This window comes from Perognathus longimembris, chromosome 21 (assembly GCF_023159225.1).
Source record: "Perognathus longimembris pacificus isolate PPM17 chromosome 21, ASM2315922v1, whole genome shotgun sequence".
Lineage (NCBI taxonomy): Eukaryota > Metazoa > Chordata > Mammalia > Rodentia > Heteromyidae > Perognathus > Perognathus longimembris.
Window position 1 is genome coordinate 1,253,300 of NC_063181.1, and position 21,701 is coordinate 1,275,000.

Here is a 21,701-nt window from a genome sequence, read left to right on the forward strand (position 1 = left end):
GGGGGGGGGCTGCACCCCGTGAGTGCCCAAGCAGGGAGCCCCGAGAAGCAGCTTTCACCGAGGCTCCGTGCGAGCCGCCCTCTCGAACGGGGCCGACTTGCCCGCGGCCCGCCGCGAGGTGCCCGCTTAACTGCGTCCTGGAGATAACGCGGGGAACCGCGCGAGCCCGGGCTCCTCTCGGAGATGAATAAGATCGGTGCGCGGATGGGGAGACTGCGCCAGGCAGAGCTTCCTGCTGGGAGGCAGGACGCGAAGCCTGCGGGACCGGAGATACGCCAGCTCTACGGGGGATAAAAACCGACGCAGCTCGGACGAGGGAAGGCGCTGAAAAGGTCAGGCCACGGGAGACAAACAACCCAGAGTTCCCTGAAACCAGCAACACACATCTGGGCAGCGGAAGGTTTGCCTCTCGGAGGGTGGGTGCGGAGACGGCCCCGCGCACGCGCGTTAAGGCACCGGGGACGTCAGGAGGAGGAGGGCGGGCCCGGCCTGGCACTGGAGCCTGGGGGGGCCGGGGTCTCCCACCCCTGGGGCACCGCGCAGCCCGCCCGGAGCCTCCTCCCGGGCCCCGGCGCGGCCTCGGAGGCCTCGGGGCCACGCGGGCCGTGTTCGACCCGGCTTCCGGCGGGGGCTTGGTTTGGGAACTCCTGGGTCCTGGGGGCCCCACTCGGCCCCTTTCGAGCCCAGGCTGCTGTTTGGGTCAATCGTTTGTCACCGGCTCTCGTCTCCAGGGCCAAAATGAAACCCAACCCAAACCCACCCAACACCAGGAACAGCCCGTGAGGAGCCCTCGGGCGGGCGGTGGCTCTGGCCACAAGGCCCACAGGGGCACCAGGCGGCCCTGGCCCACAGGGCACGGCGGGCAGGAGAAATGGCTCCTTCCCACCTCAGGAGTCTGCGTTTGGAGTACAAAGGTCACCCTTCCTTGTAAACAAGCTTCTTAGACCTATCATTATGCGTACGACACGCTAATTAATTAAGAATTCCTGGAAGTAAGATGTAAATACTATAAGCTGATTTATCACCGACTCGCAGTTGTGCAAGCATGAGAACAACTTATATCTCCTGCCATCTTACAGAGACATCCTAGAAGACCTGACCCCTATGGGAATGAGAAGGACGCTAACACAAAGTCCCACTCGTGAGTCGTAATTAACTTATGAATATGAAGGTCATAAGGCAGACATTTGGAAATTTTGTGACTTCAAGCCTTTCGGTTAAGATTAAAAGTCTTGCTGGGTGTTGGTGGCTCATGCCTGTCATCCTAGCTACTCAGGAAGCAGAAATCTGAGGATGGTAGTTCAAGGTCACTCAGGACAGAAAAGTCTGTGAGACTCATCTCCAATTAACCACAAACACTGGAACTGGAGCTGTGGCTCGGGTGGTAGAGCACCACAGCAAGAACGCTCAGGGCCAAGTTCAAGCTCCAGGAACAGCACCCTTCCCTTCCCCACTGTCCCCCCCAGAAAAACTAAAGGGCCTGGGGGCGGGGGCTGGTGCCCGTTCCTTGCCTCCACCGCGGCCTGGGGAACAGCAGGGGCGTTTGCATGGGTGTCGAGAGCTCAGCCTGCCCTGCGGTAAGCCAGAGCCCCGTTTCCCCTTCCCCCCAGCCCCCCCCCGCCCCCCCCCCGCCGTCTCCCGCGTTACGCTGGAGGGAGAGCCCGCTTGGCGCTTGGGGCGGCGGGGCCCGGTCCTCACCCTGGCAGAGGGGCACCGGCGAGTCCCACTGGAACAGGCCCGCTGGGCTCCGCCGGCAGGTGGCGTTGCTGCGGCCGACCATGCGGTACCCGGGCTTGCAGAAGAACTGCGCGCGGCTTCCCAGGGCTCCGGCCGTCCGGTTGAGGATCCCGCCGTTGCTCAGCGTGGGGGGCAGGCTGCAGTATGGGGCTGTGGACAGGCAAGCAGGCGCAACGTGAGCCCGGGCGCGGACCCCACGGGGTGGGGTGGGGTGGGGTGGCGTCGCCCGGGGAGAAGACCCCGCGGGCCACGTCCCTCGGGTTACCTGCGGGTGCGTGCGCCCCCAATTCCGAGCGGCTGGGCTCGGGCACGCACCCCGTCACCCCGGCCACGCGGGGGGCTGGGAGCCGAGCGCGACGTGGGAGGAAAGTCTCTGAGACTTATTTCCAGTAAAGCACCAAAGAGCCCGAAGCGGAGCTGCGGCTCCAACGGCGGAGCTCTAGCCTCACGCGGAAACGCTCAGAGACGGGGCTCGGGCCCTGAGTTCGAGACCCCCTCCCCATCCCAAAAATAATAACCCACCAAAGCATCCTGGAGGCAAGAGCCCAGCGTTTTGCCGGGACGGTAGGTGAACTGCGGCTCTAAGTGGAACGGAGCGCGCGCTGCCTGGTGGAGGGAAAGCGCTGGAAAGTCGCCTCGCGCCGCTCCCAGCGCGCGGACCTCTCCTCAAGAAAACGCGACTTCTAATGAAACCGAGCCACGCGCGTGCTAAGCATGGCGTGCGGGCGACTGTGCAAGCTAGAGACACACGCTCGCCCCCGCAGCCAGCGCCCCGCGGGCCCGCAAGGCTCCTAGTGACTCGCTCCGAGGGAGGGACCCGGGTCTCGCTGACCCTGCTGGTCTCGCGGCACAATCCTTCCGACTCCCCCCGATGGACAGCGACCGTGGGCTTCCAGCAGCCGCCCCTGCGGGCGGCCCACCCCCGGGGAAGCTGGGTGTGGTTCCAGGCCGCACCTCTCCCGAGACATCACCGGGTCCTAGGACGGGGCAGGCTGCCGGGTCCCCTCCGGCACGCTTTCCCCGTCAGACCGCGGGGGGCCTCCTCCTCCAGCGCACCCAGCCGGAAACCCGCAGCCCCTCCGTGTGCCGGGGCACGTGCCTGTGTGTACGCGCGTGCCTGTGTGTACACACGTGTACGTAGATGAGCGTAGGTGCACAGGTGAACGCACGTGTATCTCTGTACAGGGGATTGCATGTTTGTGCACACCCATGCACACGTGTGTGTGGGTCTGTACGTGTATGTTCATTTGTGTGTACACATGTGTGTACATAATCACAAGTGCACACAGGGCCAAGCGTAACATTCTGTGCCAGCTTTTTCCTGACATAGTCGGGAACAATGTCTTGAACAGTGAATGAAAACCTCTGTAGAAGGCAGGGGTTTCCTTAGCATTCAGGGAATTACTGTGTCGGCAGGCTACGGAGTCGTTTAGCACAGACAAAACGAGATCAGTGATGTTGCACAGTTTGTTACTCTACACTCCCATTTTTGCAGGTTGGCAATCAATGCACGCCATTTAAAGGGATGAGCATTTGCCTCTTGCAGAACAAGCGCACCGTTGACCATAAATCAACGCATAACCCTGATGCTCTTTGCGACATGGCTCTGCGTGTGTCGTATTGCGGGTTCCTGAAGAAGGCCGCCGGAGCCCCCTCCTCTCTGTCTCTGTGGCAAGGTTTTCTCATCCATGCTGCCTGTCCTCACATCAAGAACTTTCCATTCATCTATCCATGCCCATATCCATCCATCTATCTACATCCATGTTACACATTCACTGTGTGTACAGTACATGCTTATAGGACCTACAGACCACTGACATGGAGTAAAGACCGCAGAAACACGCATAGACAACGCAATGTGCCGTCACAGAAGAGGTCATCGGCACTTGGGCAGTCAACAGTGGCAGAATCTATTTATTTTCTTAACATTTACCTACACGTGGTATTTGTTTTGGTGATACTATTTTCCATGCCGTACACTCTAACTTAATGACTAACCAGTATGCTGAGGTTGCGTGGAGACCATGCCGACTCCCTTGGGCAGTCACGGGCAGTCAGAAATCAGATCCCTGTATCTTGTGAGCTCTATTCCATTTGACTTTTTATTTCATTTTTAGAGATTAAACTCAGGGCTTCCTTCCTGTAGCGCTCACCCACCCCCAGCCTTTGGGTCTTAGTTTGTTCTCACTTGGGATCTCCTTTACTTGTGGGCTGGCTTTGACCTGTTATCCGCCCGTTAGCCTCCTGACTCTCCATGACTGCAGGCGTGCAGCACCTCAGCCAGCTCATGGTTTTATTTACTGAAGATCCCTCGGGTGCAGGACAATCCCACGGCAAGCCCCCGCCTCAGTCACGTACCTGCGTAGCGAATCTTGAATCCCTTTTTGCTGGTGGCGTGGTCGGTCGACCAGCGGAGATACAGCTGGTTGCTCTTGCTGGTGAAATTGGATTGCTCGGTGTGGTTCCCACTTAGGACAACTAACAGGGGACTCTGCCCCGAAGAGCCTGGGGAGGCAAAGTTCACACGTGAGTTCACGCCTGCACCGCAGATTATCTGCGGCTTCTGAATGAACTGGCATCAGAATGCATTTATTTCGGAAGTAGGCAAGGAATGTTAAGTGATCATAGCAACAAGTTCCTGGATAAAAACGCAAACAGCCAGGATAAAATCATTTGCATATGTTATTCGCGGCAGAATTCTTAAACATGTCTAAGAAGCGGCAGCAGGATTCAAGCCGACGGGGACGTAGTGAGGGCCTTCGGGGCGTTTCCCAGGCCGGGGAGCCTGGGAACCACAGTCAGGCCATCGCATCTGCTTCACGCGGAACAGCAGAGACGTCATCGCTCTCCGGGCTGAAATGCGCGTGCTCCCAAGAGACCTGGACGCATTCCTGCAACTTCGGGGCAGCGTAAGTTGGAACCGTCCCCTTCAGGGTCAGCTCGGGACTTACGTTTGTGTAAATGCAGCACTAGTGCACAGAGGGTGATTTGCACAGAATGATACATATGCCAAGATTACTTCTCACGGAACTTTCTGGACCCTAAGTAACACTTTGGAGTTCCGCACTCTGCTTTTCCTTAGCATGTTCTTGGCTTTGGTCCAGCTGTCCAAGGAAACACGTTCTAGAATGTGGGAGGAGCTCTCTCTGCCATTCCCAATACAAGTGTCATGGGGATGAGGGACTCCTGTCACTGAGAGTTATTCAGAGAAAAATTATTCACACTGAGAATCTGTAACATTATTGGCTGCGTAGTCCTTAAGAAGGTCTAATAATTTTCTGAAATAAAACCGTGTAGGTCTGCCTAGTTGTATTTCTCAGAAAGTGGTCATCTGGATCTGAGTTCTGTGCCCATGGTGAGTGCGTTCTGTGCCCATGGTGAGTGCGTTCACAAGGGTGGCTTCCATCGAAGGTGACTGATGTCCCGGGGGGAAGTAGGTTTGGGTGCACTCCCCCCTGGGCTGGCCATGCGGGACTCGGGGAGAAGGCGGCATGGAAAGCCAGGCCTCCCAGCACCAGCGGAGAGCCACGTCCACGCGCAACCCAGCTCTACGGTGATGAAAATCCCCTGTCTAGAACACGTGGCTATCCCAACTTCTGACACAGAGAGCAAACACCGCTGGCCTGCTGGAAATTCAACATCAGTATAGTCAAACTGCTCTCTGGTCAACGCAGAGTACAAAGGAGGCGCCATCTTACCGAGTAAAGACAGAAGCGTGACATTTACTGCAAGGAAAATGTGGCCACTTAAAGCCTTATCCACATAAAACTCTGACCTTCCATGCCATCAAAAAGCCCTCGGGCGTAGAACACGGCTAGCCCCAGCTCTCTGAGAACGCTTTCGGCCAGGATATCGGGCCTGAGGTCTCCTTGGCTCGTTGCTGGCCACAGGTGTGGTCTGTCCATATTTGAGGGGCAATCAGTGGGTAAATTATGGCACAAAATGTTCTCCTGAAACTGGGAGACACCAAACGACGGCCAGGTACACTCCAGTCACCAACACGGAACATCGAATAAGCTGTGCTTCATTATATGTTACGTGGCCTCGGGGTACGCATGGATATTCGTGTGCACAACCCACCCGTGGACACACGTGGCGCTTTGTGTGGGACGGGCACAGGGTGTGTCGGCTTCCCCCTCCCCCTCCCCTCCCCCTCCCCCTCTACACCGACATAACGATTCCCTTCCTCCCTTCAAAGGGCAGAGGGGAAAATGCATGTCTGCCTGGAATGACACTGAAAAATCCCTCTGAAAATAAGATATGGCTTCCCTACTCTTCAGTGTGAGTTTGTGTGTGTGTGTGTGTGTGTGTGTGTGTGTGTGTAATCTGAGTGTAGTTCTAACTGTAGAAATACATACATTCCCATGGTTGGTTTCACATGGGTCTATCCTGATGAGTGATGTCACTGTATTGGAAAATTATTTTTTTTCTATTGAAATGATTGTGATTTATCTGAACTCAATGAAAAACTCTGTCAAACCACGAGAAAATCATGTTATTATGTTCAGCTGTAATTGCATCCCGGTCTGCTTTTCTGGGCCCTGATGGTGCTTCTAGACAAAGAAAATTATCACCAATTTCACTTATAATTGACATTTCAAGTATGTGCATTGTTCCATTAACATATGCATTCAAATTGCACCAAAATCATAAGACTAACATTGAAAACAGCTTCTGCACGTGTTATTTAACAGTATTTTACTATTGAAAAATAACCTGAGAAGACTACTGCACCCTTTATCTTCTAGACGTCTCTGTCATGATTTTTATGCCTTTCTAGTAAAGTACTCTGAGTAGAACACCTGTACATTTCTTAACTCACCAACAGTGCCTTGTGAATTAACATAATACCTGGGAAAGAAAGAAAGAGCTTTTCGAGAGCATCTTCTCTGAGATTCTACATTAAAGAATGGTTAAAGAAATCATAGCATTCCTAAGGATGCCTTGCACTTGTAAACATGGTGAATCGAAACTTCTTTGTACAACAACTTAGAGGTGACTTAAAAGTTAAAAATTCATATGCACATTGTGCCTTCAGTTTGAAAAAGTTAAAATGTCAGCGATCGTATCATCTTCATCTCTGAGAATGCAGATGTCCCAGCGTGACTGGTTTGGGGTGATATGATTTGGTGTGGGGGGAGTCTGAATTTGCCTTGAAAATGTGTCTACGTCGCTGGTGGGGAAGACCCCCCTCCCCCCCATCAACAGAAGGAACTCACCATCAAATACTTCCAGTGCATCAAATTGTTTCTCACTTTGAAATGTTTCCACAAAGATAGTAATATTGAAGTTTGGTTCTACTTTAATGCTCCAGGAGCAGGTCTGGGAGTTGAAATAGTTGCCCGGATACCCAGGGCTGAGGATTATTCCAGAAGATTCCGTCCGGACTTCATTTGCTGGGCATTGGGCTGCAGAGAGAAGCATAGATGAAGGTGTGCTTTAACGAAACGAGTCCAGCTTCTTCGTGAGAGTTTTTAATCCCTGTGTATACAAGCTGATGAAAGGAAAAGGCATTCTTATTGAGCTCTGGCTGAATTTAATACCAGGTGCAAACCCTGCCTGAGAGGCCCCCTGACTTGGGAGGGGCGGGCGTCCCTCGGCTCTGCAGGGAGGGCCTCCACGCTCCTTCTGGATGCACCTCCAGGGCAGGCGTTGCGCACTTCCTGATGGGATCCCAAGCGCACCCCAAGCCAGACCTCTCTTCTTCCAGACAGAACGACAAAACCCCGCTGCGGCTTCCCCAGCCGTTCTGCCCTTGGACCCCCACACAAGAGGGTAGCACTGGAACGCCGCAAGGGACTCCCCTAGAGTAGATTGAGCCAGGCAGACCCGCTGACACCCACCTAGCACCGACAGCACCCCACAATTTGCAGTGGGGTCCAGGATGACGAAGGCAAGGGTTTCAGAATAAATCACTGCGTAGCATGGGTGGGTTTGCATGCCTTTCCCCTGCTTCCTTCATGTTCTGTTCAGTGACTTACAAGTTAATTCAACTAAAAATAATCTTCATAGATGTGCATGCACAGGAGGGACTGACCAAGTAATACTTCATCAATTACTAATTTCTCTCTCGTTGATAAATTACATTCTAGAAATATTTGCTTATAGAACAACTAAGGGAAAACGATTTGTATTGTTGGTAATAGCACACAAATAGGACCATAACTAAACGATTTACAGTTTTTTTTAAGTTCAGCAATCAGTAAACACAAAGAAATTTTATCAAAAAATGAATCTTACTGAGTTATCTACTTCTAATGTATTTCTTCTGCATTATCACTACCTGTATTTTAAATACAAATAATTCTCAACAGGTGAGAAGAAACTGAAATATATCTTATTTCAGAGCTTGAATAAATTTTAACAAACCTTGTGGGGAAAAGACAGGCTTTGCCTGCTTCTGTTTCCAATTGAAAGATACCTTAACATTTAGAAAATGTTTAGACATAAAAGTACCAGCGATGATGCATAACGTAGAGTCCTTTTGAGTAAATGTGCACTCTAGGTCAGATTTTTTATAAAAAATATTTACAACAGAAATGAATGACAGTAACAGAAAATAACTCTGGAACTCACAGACTGGAAATACTGAGCTAAAAGCGCCATTTTCCTCTGGGGCAGGGGTGAGCTTGCTGACCGCTAAGTCAGGCCGACACGGAGGAGGACCAATCCCCGCGGCAGGGGACCTCAGAGCAGTCACGGCTTTGGGGGGGGGGGCCGGGAACAGCCAAGGCCGCGGAGCAGAGCTGGGCCCTCTCCACGTGAACGGCATCGCCCGCCTTCCCCGCTCCAGTCAGCCGCCCACTTGCTCAAAGGCTCTGCACCTGCACCGTGGCTTGGAAGATTTTTTATTTCAAAGCCTTTGCACCGTGAGTTGATGAGAGTCTTTCCAGTTGGGCTGTTTGGGCTTCTTTGTAGTCAGAAAACCCTTTCTTTCTAATGACACTTGAATCGGTACCAAAATTCATTGTATTTGTAAAATGATCTAATCATATTTTGGTCGTCGGCACAGTGTATTGATCCTAAACTCTTTCTCTGCGTATCATAGATTCTAAACTCTTACATATGTTCAATTTATTTTAAAGACTTCTAAGGAACAGGAGAGGTGCACACTTGACCTTGTTTATAAAATTTATGCCCCTCAATTTTTCGTCACTAGAAGTCCAGCGTGCCATCCACTGCGCTACAGAGCCGCCCCTCAATTTTTATATACCAACGGATGATGCTCATGCAGTAGAATGATACGCAAAGTTGCCTTAGAAAGCATTCAAAGCATGAGGATGACGGATGGATGGACATGAAGATAATGGAAACACACGACTGAGGAAGAGTCGTGTTCATGCAACAGACATGGCTCAAGCCCAAGCCGATCCCAGAAAAGACGGCCAGCGGCACACCGACAGGGTGTTCACACGCAGATGGCCAGCGGCACACAGACAGGGTGTTCACACGCAGACAGACGGCCAGTGGCACACAGACAGGGTGTTCACACACATTGATGGCCAGTGGCACACAGACGGTGTTCACGCGCAGAGACGGCCAGCGGCACACAGACAGGGTGTTCACACGCAGATGGCCAGCGGCACACAGGCAGGGTGTTCACACGCAGACAGACGGCCAGTGGCACACAGACAGGGTGTTCACACACATTGATGGCCAGTGGCACACAGACGGTGTTCACGCGCAGAGACGGCCAGCGGCACACAGACAGGGTGTTCACACGCAGATGGCCAGCGGCACACAGGCAGGGTGTTCACGCGCATACCTTCGCAGGAGGGGGCATTGCCCTCGAACTGCAGCTGGGCGCTTAGTCTGCAGGTCAGCGTGTCGCTTCCAGACAAGGTGTAGCCAGGGTGGCATTGGTACTTCACAAAGTCTCCTGAAAGAACCAATGCAGCATGCTGGGAAATGGTCTTTCTAGAACATCTGGAGTGTGTGACTCTGTGTGTGTGTAAGAGAGAGAACCAACCCAAATCTCAAAAGCTAAATTCAAGCGGCAAAATAAAAATCGCCAGCGTGGGAAAGAAGCCCCTCTCCTCCCTGGTAAGAGACCGGCACATCGACCACAGCCTTTGCTTTTCTGACAGATTGCTCCGGTGCCAGCCCGCGTCTGGCTGCCGGGCGAGCGGGGCGGGAGAGGCTGGGCTCGCTGGGCCCCGGTGGAGGAGACCTCACCGATCTCAAAGTCCTCGTCCTCGGCGATCAGGTCGGCGTGGGGGACTGCGGGCGGGGCCGGGCACCGCTTCAGCTGAAAGGCTGAGGGAAACATTCGCGAGGAACAGTGAGGGCTGCAGGCCGCGCGAGCGCAAGCTGCCTCCCCGAGGCCGCTCAGGCGCACTGGGACACCTGCGTGGACGAGCCCCGCTTCCTGACGTCCGCGCACCCCAAGCCACCGCCTGCACCCCGGGGGAACCCACTTCCCACGCCTGGAGTCCTGCAGGGAGGCGCTCCGGGCGGCCTGGCGGCGAGCCCTGCTGGAGGAGTCCGCCCCCGGGGCCCCGGGACGCCCGGCACGGAGGGGGGCCCCGCCCTGTGCCCGCCTCCGCGAGCTCCCGGCACCCGCGTGTGATTCCAACAGACACGGGCCCAACGCGTGCCATGGCCTTAGGGGCCGGGGGCCGTGGAGGCCTGACTGCGCCCCAGGGCGCCGGGAAAGGGGCGTCCCGGGCACCACGCCGGGCTCCTGGAAGTCGGCGCGCGTCCCCCCGCGGAATCACCGCTCGCACGCTCGGTGGCGGTGCGCGGGGAAAGCGGACTCACCGTGGAAGTTGAGGACGAAGAAGCCCCCGTTGGAGAAGTCGCTGTGGAACTTGAGCAGGACCTGGTTGCTGGAGCTGTACGCGGTTTCCAGCGCTGTGTTCCCGCTGAAAACCCCGAGCTGCGGCGCGTTCTGGTCAGGACCGTCCCTAGGGCGCAGAGACGGCAAGCTCCCCACCGCGCTCCCGATGCACCTGCTCCTGTTGTAGACTCTGTGCTCCGCCCACCGCCCGTCCGCGCCCCGCCCACCGCCCGTCCGCGCCCCGCCCACCGCCCCACCGCGCCCCGCCCACCGCCCCTCCGCGCCCCGCCCACCGCCCCTCCGCGCCCCGCCCACCGCTCCTCCGCGCCCCGCCCACCGCCCCTCCGCGCCCCGCCCACCGCCCCCTCCGCGCCCCGCCCACCGCCCCTCCGCGCCCCGCCCACCGCCCCTCCGCGCCCCGCCCACCGCCCCCTCCGCGCCCCGCCCACCGCCCCTCCGCGCCCCGCCCACCGCCCCTCCGCGCCCCGCCCACCGCCCCTCCGCGCCCCGCCCACCGCCCCCTCCGCGCCCCGCCCACCGCCCCACCGCGCCCCGCCCACCGCCCCTCCGCGCCCCGCCCACCGCCCGTCCGCGCCCCGCCCACCGCCCGTCCGCGCCCCGCCCACCGCCCCACCGCGCCCCGCCCACCGCCCCTCCGCGCCCCGCCCACCGCCCCTCCGCGCCCCGCCCACCGCTCCTCCGCGCCCCGCCCACCGCCCCTCCGCGCCCCGCCCACCGCCCCCTCCGCGCCCCGCCCACCGCCCCTCCGCGCCCCGCCCACCGCCCCTCCGCGCCCCGCCCACCGCCCCCTCCGCGCCCCGCCCACCGCCCCTCCGCGCCCCGCCCACCGCCCCTCCGCGCCCCGCCCACCGCCCCTCCGCGCCCCGCCCACCGCCCCTCCGCGCCCCGCCCACCGCCCCCCTCCGCGCCCCGCCCACCGCCCCACCGCGCCCCGCCCACCGCCCCTCCGCGCCCCGCCCACCGCCCGTCCACGCCCCGCCCACCGCCCGTCCTCGCCCCGCCCACCGCCCCTCCGCGCCCCGCCCACCGCTCGTCCGCATCCCGCCCACCGCCCAACGCCCCTCCGCGCCCCGCCCACCGCCCCTCTGCGCCCCGCCCACCGCCCCTCCGCGCCCCGCCCACCGCCCGTCCACGCCCTGTCCACGCCCCGCTCACCGCCCCCCCGCGCCCCGCCCACTGCCCGTCCTCGCCCCGCCCACCGCCCCTCCGCGCCCCGCCCACCGCTCGTCCGCATCCCGCCCACCGCCCACCGCCCGTCCGCGCCCCGCCCACCGCCCCTCCGCGCCCCGCCCACCGCCCTCCGCGCCCCGCCCACCGCCCTCCGCGCCCCGCCCACCGCCCGTCCGCGCCCCGCCCACCGCCCCTCCGCGCCCCGCCCACCGCCCCTCCGCGCCCCGCCCACCGCCCGTCCGCGCCCCGCCCACTGCCCCGCCCACCGCCCGTCCACGCCCTGTCCACGCCCCGCCCACCGCCCCCCGCGCCCCGCCCACCGCCCGTCCACGCCCTGTCCAGTCCTGTCCACCTCCCATCCACTTCCTGTCCAGTCTATCCACCTCCCACCCACTTCCTGTCCAGTCCTGTCCACCTCCTGTCCGTTTCTTCTCCGTCAAATCTCCATGTTTAGAGTCTCAATGCAATTATGTCTATGGATGGTGAGAGCGAGAAACTCTTGAAAGCAAAGTATCTTTTAAAAATCAATGACAGGCCGCTCCCCCCTCCCCAGGGTGTTCGGAAGGAGGCCCCTGGCCGGCCGCCATGCGAAGACCCCGCCGAGCCCCGCCACCCAGCTGCGCCGGCTCCCGGCCCAGGGCCGCGAGGCTGGGAGGACGCCCACCAGCTCCGCTCTGCCGTGGGGAGGGCGGGCTGCGTGTTCTCTCCCCCAGTCTTGCTGGCTCACGACACCTCCATCCATCACCAATTACCACAACACACGCACGTGCGCACACACATTCACACACATATACTACACTTTACACAGATGCAGTACAAACCACACACGTGCATCCATGTCACGGCAGAGGCCATATTATTACACCTGTACCACCACACGTGTGCCACACACACATCACACCACACACACCATACAAGTGGACACAGATGTAAGCACACCGACATGCACTACATTTACAGCACATGCTCACCACACACACACACACACACGCATGTGTGCACACTCTAGGTGTCCTTGCAGCAGATCATTCCAAGAGGAAATTTGCAGCTGCACAGAATAACCCCCCTAGGCCATGGACCCCCCGCTCAGAGGTCAGAGGTCAGAGGTGAGGGGCAGAGGTCTTCCCTGGGCCCTGGCCAGAGCTACGCCCTCCTCCCCCCGGGTTCTGCGGCCCAGCTCCTGGAGAGCCGGCCCTGCGGTGTTTAAGGAGGAGGAAGACAGGCCGAGCAAACCCATCTCCTTGATATCGCTGGAGGCAAGAACCCAACCGTGGCAAAGGACAAAAACCAAACAACTAAACAAAAATGAAAACGCCACAGATGCTCCTTTAGGGAAATTTCACTGTTTGAAGTTCACTCCTATTGTACTCTTAAAATGAGGAATGAACAGTGTTGGGCTACTCTTAAAAGTCCACCGCAACAGTGCTTAGTGCTGTGGCTCACACCTGCAGTCCCCGCTACGATGGCGGCAGAGACCAGGGCATCCGTTCTAGGCCGGTCCAGAAGGAGAGCCAAAACCTGGTCCCCAAATAACCCGAGGGTCAAAGAGCTCAAGTAGTGGGGTCCCGGCCGGGTAAGCACAAGGCCCCAAGCTCAAGTCCCGGCGTGCCAAACCTTTGGTCCCTCTACAATGCAGCAGAGCCAAAGGTGCGGCTTGCAAGGCGTCCCCATGTCTCTGATTTTGTGGGAGAATTTCCAAGATCCGCCCACCTAATGGGGTGTGAGGGTGGGATCTGACGTGGGCAAGCACTAAGCCAGTCCCTCACGAGCACCGTGGTCAGCCGCGTAACCCATCGCGCGGGGGCCGTGCACGTCCTGAGCCCGACGTCGGGGCCGGCCGCGGGGGGGGGGGGGGGCGCTCCTACCAGACGGCGATGTAGTCGTTGACGGCCTCGGTCTGCAGCAAGGTGAAGTTGATGTACACGCCGTGCCCGGGCAGGGCGGTGATCCGCCACACGCAGTCCTTGAGGATGGGGTACTCCTCGGGGAAGCCGGGGGAGTAGATGGTGCCGTTCTGGGCCGTCGCGTTGTACCCGCAGGGGGCTGGGGGGAGGGGAGAAAGGAGGTGACGCTTTCAGAAAGGCTCCGCGAGCCCTCGCCAGAGGTAACGGCGGCACCGGTGACACCGGTACCCCCCCCCCACGCCTGGAAAGTTCAGGAGAATTATACTTCTAAGCTATCCGCGTCTCACTTCGTATGGGCTCCAAATCTTCAAAAATCCCCGAGGAGAGTGTTCCCAAGTGATAAAAAGAATCCACCGCCACCCTCTGTGGCTGAGCTGATAATTAATCCGTGGGCCCTTGATGCCAGGCTCCGGATTAGATGCACATTACACATGAATCCATGGCTGCTTATTTTTGTTTTAAGTCACTCTCCTAAAGCCTATTGAAGCTGTGGGAAAGACGGGCATCTGAGCCGGTCAGAAACACCGGCATGATCAATTCTGTGCAAATCTAGCCTTGAAGGAGCAAGATACACTTACACACGTGGCATTTCAGTTCAAGTCCTCCCCTCGCTACCCGCGCTCGGCGAGGTGAAGAGTCCCAGCCCTCAGCCTCTTTTTTTTTTTTCCTGGACTTAACAGATTGACATGTGTCATTGCGGTGGCAATGACTGTTCTCGTAGAAAAGTGGGAGGGCCCCATGCGGCTAGGGTGACCCGAAATGCCACCTCTCGTTCACCTGGGATGCCTTGTCACCTTCAGACAAGCGTGCTTTGAAAACCGCGCCCTCCTCTCCAGACCGCACTGTACCCACGAGGAAGCCGCGCGTTTTCACCGCGCCCCGCTATCCGGGACCCGTGGCTTCCTTCCGGCCTGGCGGGGGGTGGCTCCCCACGCAGGGCTGAGACCCCCCGGGGGGCGGTGAGCTCCGCCGGGCCCCCCGCTGCCCCTCCCCGCCCGGCAGGTCACCCACCCGGCCTCCCTCCGGGGTCTGGGGCTTCCTGTGCCCCAGTGACAGGGGTGTGGGAAGGCTGCCGACGGACCGGCCCAGGGGTCAGAGGCAGAACGGCGGGCGGACGGGAGCGGCCGCCCCGGGGCCGCGGCTGGGCCTTCCCCAGAGCCCCTGCTCAGGCGGCTTCCTCGGCCTGGAGGGCTCGCTCTGAGGAGCGCCGTGCTCCCTGCTCCGTGGCCTCCTGCTAAAACGAGCTCTTTCTGAAACATAAATCTACTCTGGGACTAGCTCCAAGGGGGACAAAGCAAAGACCCTCCGGTAGCCAGCCAGTGTCCTTCCATCCCTTCGTGCAGCTGCTTAGAGACAATTTAAATAGTTGTATTTATATGTATGTGTATGACTAATAGACACACCTATGTAGGACACATGTCTCTCTCTCCCCTGTCCCCGGGGGTCAGCCGCACACACTCGTGTCTGTGCCCTGGTGTGCACTGCCGCCTCTCACACCAACTTCCTGCTGTGGATTCGCCTATGCTTTTGGCCAGTCCTGGGCTTGGACTCAGGGCCCGAGCACTGTCCCTGGCTTCTTCCCGCTCAAGGCTAGCACTCTGCCGCTTGAGCCACAGCGCCCCCTCTGGCCGTTTTCTATCTATGTGGTGCTGGGGAATCGAACCCAGGGCCTCATGGATACGAGGCGAGCGCTCTTGCCACTGGGCCATATCCCCAGCCCTCTTGCTACCACTCCTGTGTGTACGATCTCGCTCCCTTTCTCATGTGCGGGAGAGCAGGGCCGATGGTGCTGACTTTCCGGTATGGGGTAGACTCCTGCCACGCCACGCGGCGTGAGTGTGCTTTGCCACCAGAGACGCTCGCCAGCGCTCGCTGGAGGACGGCGGACGAGGAGCGTGCGAGGATGTGGCGGTGGAGCGGACGGACGGACGGACGGACGGTCGGGGGCGCGCGGCTGCCTACCGTCACAGCGCGGGAAGGGGAAGTTCCAGCTCCGGTCCGTGCCGTGCTTGCAGGTGAGCACCGGGTGGCCCAGCAGGACGTAGCCCGGGTAGCACTCGAAGGAGATGGACTGCCCCACGCCGAAGTCCGCGTTCACCATGTACCCGTTCTGGAACGGCGGCGGGTCCGGGCAGTTCTGCAGCTCGTAGGCTGAAAGCACAAGCACACCGTCAGGCTCCCGGGGGAGAGAGGCGGCCCCCGGCTCCAGAATCGGCGGGTCTGGAGGCAGCCGGGGCGCCGCGCTCCCAGAGCCTCCCGGAAGGAGGAGGTGAAGAAAGCCAGCCGCAGCCGCCACCGGCCCGGCAGGGAGGACCTGGCAGGAAACGGCCATCCCCCAGGCTGATGCCGCCTCCCTCCTGTGGGCCCCGGGGACTCGGCCTGCGACCCGGGGCCCAGGAGGCTGAGCTCTGAGGGGCCCAGGGCGAAGGCAGCCCGGGCAGGAGGGCCCGGGACGCAGCTCCAGGTGCTGTCCTCGAGAGGAGGAAGGCTGGGGCCGTGCTGGGGTCTGGTGACCCCAAGTGTGACCCGCGGGTGAGGAGGGACAGGAGACTCTGTCCTCGTGATGGCAGAGCTGGGGGGGGGGCACGAGGCAGGCCCCTCCTCCGCCCCACGTGGCCTCCTCGCCACCGAGGAGGGGCGGGGGGGGGGGGCCATGGGCCTGCGCCCCGCCCTCCTCCCGGGAGTGTGGGCGGAGCCGGCGGGCGAGAGCCCCAGTCCCGGCAGAGGCGGGGGGACCCGTGGAGATTGAGGGGGCCGGGGGCTCCGGGATGCAGAGCTGAGGCAGCCGGCGGGCTCTGAGGGGTCTCTTCCCATCAGGACGGCGCAGCCCCCCGGAACGGCGTCGGTGGGCGAGTCCGGGCGGAGCCCTGGCTCTGGGCGGCCGGGCGCGGCGACCGTGGCCGCTCCCACACCGCCGCTGACTCGGGAGGCTCTGTGACCACGGACGGCCCGTGTGCATTCCATAAGCCGCCGGCGCGCCGTCTCTCCTCCTTCGCCCTCCACGCGCCGCGAGAGAGGCCGCGAGAGGCCACAAGCCTTCCTGACAGCGACGGGGACTCGCTGGGAACCCGGCTCCGGGCGGCAGCGCGCGCTGTCCAGCCTCCGCCGGCTCGAGTCACGGCTACCTGCGCAGTTGCTCAGCTTCCCTGCGGAGGATCTTAAGCAGCTGGAGGGATGGAAAGCCAGGCGCTAGGAGCCAGATGGCGTCACCGGAGTCGAGAGCATCTGGAGGGCGCTGCGGCCTTGGCCCCCATGGGGTGCGGGACTGGGAGGGGGTGTCAGGCAGCGTGGGCGGGGGGGGGGGGGAAGGAAGGTGCCGGCTCCATCTCCCTCCCCTCCCCCCCCCCGGCCTGCAGAGCAGCTCCAGAGCCGCAGAGACAGCCCCGGGGTGGGCGAGCGCCCCCTCCTCCCGGCCCCTCCTCTGTATCCACCACATCAGGAAGACGCGGCGCTGCTGCTGGGCCATGGGCTCCCCTCCCCCTTCCCCCTCCCCCCTCCCCCCACGATGCCTGGTGACCTGAATCGCGGCGCAGGGTGGGGTCTCTCTACCAAGGGCTTTCATTGGACTGGAGACTTAGGATGAAGTGTGAGATACATGTTTACTCCACGGAACATCAACCACAACGCTCCCATTCTAGAGTGTTCTTTCCCTATACACGCACGCACTTGTGATCTGTCATTCTCATATAATTTTAATAAAAAATTAATTACAAAAAAACGCTCTGGGGCTGCTCGATGGCCAGGCCATGACATCACCCCGCTGAGGCAATTAGAAGGGGACATTAAAAAGTATTCCAGCCCCGTAAACACCGCAAGCACGATTATGCCTCATGCAATTCAAAGTACTGAGGATCATTAGCAAAAGGAAGAGTGCGTCTACCTCACAGCTTCGTGAAATGGAATCTGCAGCCTTGCACAGAGGTAATGGCTGTGAGGGCTAGAAAATGATTTTCAGTCCTTCTCTGTCTTCGAAGGCGAACGTTTGGTGGCTGAAATCTACATAATGTCACACTCCAAGGCAAACCCTGCAGTTTTCCAAAAGATAAAACTATCTGAAGAGCCAGGAAAGCACCAGGAAATGCAAAGGCCAAGGGGGCTGCCTGTCGATGCTCAGGGCTCTGTGTTAATACGCTCACACTGCACGGGAGGTGCAAAACGCTTGGAAAGCGATGCCCATTCCACGACGAACCCCATGCGTATAATTGTCTCACATTAATAAACACGCTGGAGGCATCAAGAAAACGATGCCAATAAACACAGCCACAAGGAGAGCAGAAGAGAAAGTCACGTCGAATCAGTGCTTCTCTCCAACTCATCCATACACACGGACACGAGACTACACACACAAACCCACACAGACACGCGCACACCAACACGCTCACCCAGGGACATGGACGTGCGCACACCCTTACACGCTCACATGCACGCCTGCACACAGACAGAATCACACACACGCACGCACTGTCCACTGGCACCCTTCGCAGTCACCTGCAGGGCCCCGGGCCTCTCCCCGGGACCCCTGGGCAGGGCTGAGATTCCTGAACAAAGGCGTCTCCTGCTGGGCACAGCTGGGCACAGCTGCAGGGCCTGGCGCCCACCTCCTGCCTTGCTGTGGGAATCGGAGCTGTATTTGCAGAGCCATGTGCATAGAACGCGGGGAACACTGTCGGCAGGATGACAGGTGCGGGCCACCTGCGTCCGTCTCCCCTCCCCTCCCCTCCCCTCCCCTCCCCTCCTCCCCAGCCCGCCCCCCCGCCCAGGTCACAGGTCACAGGTCACAGGTCACAGGTCACAGGACACAGGTGTGTCGATGCTGCCCCGGCTCCCACGGGGACCACAGACGTGTCTCTTGTGGTTTGCGCGGCCAGGCATGAGGTCGGCGGGTTTCACGGGCCCACTTTGCCTTGGTTGCAGTGGTGTGAAACGGGATCGATAAGGAGCAAGGCGGTGGCAGGCGTGGCTTGTGCGCTGGGAAAATGCACAGAAGGCAAAGCGCACACACGCAGCCTGCAGGAGACGGGTCCAAGGAGGAGACGTGCACCCCGCGGGAGCCCAGGAGGCCGCCGCGCGTCGGGCGGACCGCGGTGCGCCGTGGGCAGAGGGCGGGCGGTCAGCGCGGCGGACGCGGCCGCCTCGCGTGGGCTCGCTCCCGCGTGCACGGCAGGGACCGCACGCTAACACCACCGTTCCACGGAGCAAGGAGCAAGATCACCCGCTCGCTCACTCGAGCCCCGGCTCCCCCACTTTGCTCAAACTGCTCAGAATCCGCAGGGAAAACCGGCTCCAGAGGAACGTCCACGTCGCTCACAGGTGACAGCTGTGTCGACGAGGAAACCGTCCGCGGCTCGTTGGGCGGGAAAGCAGTTACGGTCCACAAACCGCGGCACGCGTTCTCGTGGGCCTAGTGGACTAGAACTCGCAGCCTCGCGACTGTAAGCAGAACGTCCGGGTTCACCCTAACCCGCTATCCCCAGAAAAATGTCTACCTCACAGACGAGGAAAGGGAGCAGGAAACCAGTGGACCTTTCAAAAAGGAAGTTGGGTTTTTACTTCCTGTCGCTGAAGCTAGTGGCTAAAGCTGCAATTATCTTTAAAGTTAACTTTAATGTTTTTGGCATCACTGCATCAAGCAAGGAGCAAGGCCATCCAAGACAAATAGGGTATGGTTTCATTAAGATGCGGGATCTAGACCTAAATATCACTACTGTCACGACTAAGGATAACAGCTACAATGAGTGATAATAAGACAGGATTGTAGATGGGAGGGCTTTGTTATGAGGGGGTAAAGGGGCAGAAGCGTAGAGGAGAGGGTGAATAAGGGTGAGCAGAATTGAAACACATTATATATAAAGTGTGTGTGTGTGTGTGTGTGATAAAGGGGGGAGGTTGGAAAGAGCAACAGAGGGGCAAATGTAATCAAGTAAATCACACGCATATATAAACCACAAGCCCGCTGTACAATTAACTCATGGGACGAAAGATGTAAAAGAAACACCGCAGTGATTTTTTTTTTTCATTTTGAGCAATTCTCATTTCCAAGAGGCTTATGCTTTATAATATAGGAGAGACCTGGGGAGAGGGAAGGAGGGAGGGAGACAGACAGACGGATGGATGGACAGAGACGGAGACAGAGGTAAAAACCAAAGAGGCAGAGAGAGAATAACTCAGTCTCTAAAGGTCAAATCTCTAAAACCAAAACCAAAGGGAAGTTACTAAAACGGTCAACATGCTAAAATCTCACGCGTATTTGCATCGATCGGCGTGGATCATCAAAGCCCGTCTGCCTTCAATTTGGCTTCCACGCGGAGCCTCTGGTGTGACGGGGAGAATATAAAGTCTGTTCACGCGTGGGTTTGAGCGTGGGCAGCGCGGACACGCAGGTTCAAATCGTAAGGGCTCAGGGCGGCGGCTTTGGTGGAGCTGGGCAGCTGTGTTTAAATACCCCTTTCATTTTCAGATTCCCATCTCGGGAGCTGACAAATACCTGCACACTCCCATCCATTTCCCACCTCGGGAAAATGGGATACATGAGCTTCATTTTATTCAACAAAGATCTTTATAAGTCATTTAACCTCCAGACAGCGACGACCTTCTTATTACCCCGGACGAGTGACAGTTTAAGAATGAGCGGTGCAGGGAAACAGCGCTGCGTATGACAGGGCTGGGCGTGGCAAGAATTATCTGCAGGGTGCAAGCATCTTCTCGGGAGTTATTGATTATCACCTTAGATCATAAATCTGAAATAAATGCAACCTAGGGATGTTTATGCGGCCTACACACCAGTCAAGTGCCAGTCTGAAAATTCCTACATTTTACAAAATGACAAGTTACAGGCCAGGACTCTAATTAGATTCCCTGTTAGATATGATAGTCGACAGGAAATAATACCTCCAATTCACGATGTCGATTTTTAGTTGGTGTTTTAGAGCTCTCGCTGAAAAATATTTCTGGAAAATATACTGGGCTGTGTTTTGGGAGTAGGTTAAGATAAGGCCTTGCTAACTTCGCCCCCTCTCAGAACTGTGGGGGACACAGACGGGGCTGGTGATGACGATCGTTTTGTTTTCTGTAGCTAACAGTCCTGTATTTATACCTCCAAGTCGCTGAGAGGCCTTCGGGGATTTCACTGGGAAATGCTTTATGGTCTGAAATATATTTTAAATTGAATTTTTAAACCTGAAGGCGTGAGTTCCCGCTGAGACGCACGCTCGTGTCCGCTGTGACGTAACACGCGGGAACCTGTGGGCTTTGGGAGGGGCGGAAGTGTGGGGTGACTCCCGGTGTTCTTAGGGCACGAGGCAGCAAAGCTGAAGCCTGGAGGTGGGGCTCCCCGCCTGCCCAGCCAGGTCCGGTCCTGGGGCCCAGCCAAGGTCCCAGGGGGCCCCGGGAGGACCATGGCCACAGGGACAGGCAGGAGTGGAAGTGAGGTCCCCCCAGCGCCCCGACAGGGGGCCCCTTCTCCATCAGACCTGCTCCACTTCCCGCCTGCAGCGCCCAGCACACAGACAGACAGCACCTCCCCCTCCCCCGGCTCAGCAGCACCCAGCACACAGACAGACAGCACCTCCCCCTCCCCCGGCTCAGCAGCACCCAGCACACAGACAGACAGCACCTCCCCCTCCCCCGGCTCAGCAGCACCCAGCACACAGACAGACAGCACCTCCCCCTCCCCCGGCTCAGCAGCACCCAGCACACAGACAGACAGCACCTCCCCCTCCCCCGGCTCAGCAGCACCCAGCACACAGACAGACAGCACCTCCCCCTCCCCCGGCTCAGCAGCACCCAGCACACAGACAGACAGCACCTCCCCCTCCCCCGGCTCAGCAGCACCCAGCACACAGACAGACAGCACCTCCCCCTCCCCCGGCTCAGCAGCACCCAGCCTGGCCAGACAGCCCCCCCACCCCCCCACCTCCACCCCCTCCCCCGGCGGCTCAGCAGCACAGGGCCCTGGCCAAGGGTCATTTCTGACGTCCCCCAGGGGTCCTGGTCCCCTGACAGGGCCGGCTGGCTTCCCCCTGGTAAACCAGGGCAATTCTCCTTTGCTTTGTGGGTTTGTCTCTGAAAGACCTCATTTCAAAGTGTGACGC

At 58.8% G+C, this 21,701-nt stretch overlaps 1 protein-coding gene across 1 annotated transcript in view; it reads right to left on the bottom strand.

The window, feature by feature from the left end:
- Nucleotides 1-21,701, bottom strand: part of Csmd1 (CUB and Sushi multiple domains 1) — an 874,507-nt gene that overhangs the window by 52,217 nt on the left and 800,589 nt on the right. Inside the window, 8 exon segments of the mRNA XM_048330750.1 lie at nucleotides 1,699-1,887; nucleotides 4,096-4,242; nucleotides 6,957-7,145; nucleotides 9,503-9,616; nucleotides 9,913-9,993; nucleotides 10,498-10,643; nucleotides 13,573-13,750; nucleotides 15,574-15,762. Coding sequence (XP_048186707.1) covers nucleotides 1,699-1,887; nucleotides 4,096-4,242; nucleotides 6,957-7,145; nucleotides 9,503-9,616; nucleotides 9,913-9,993; nucleotides 10,498-10,643; nucleotides 13,573-13,750; nucleotides 15,574-15,762 — 1,233 coding nt within the window.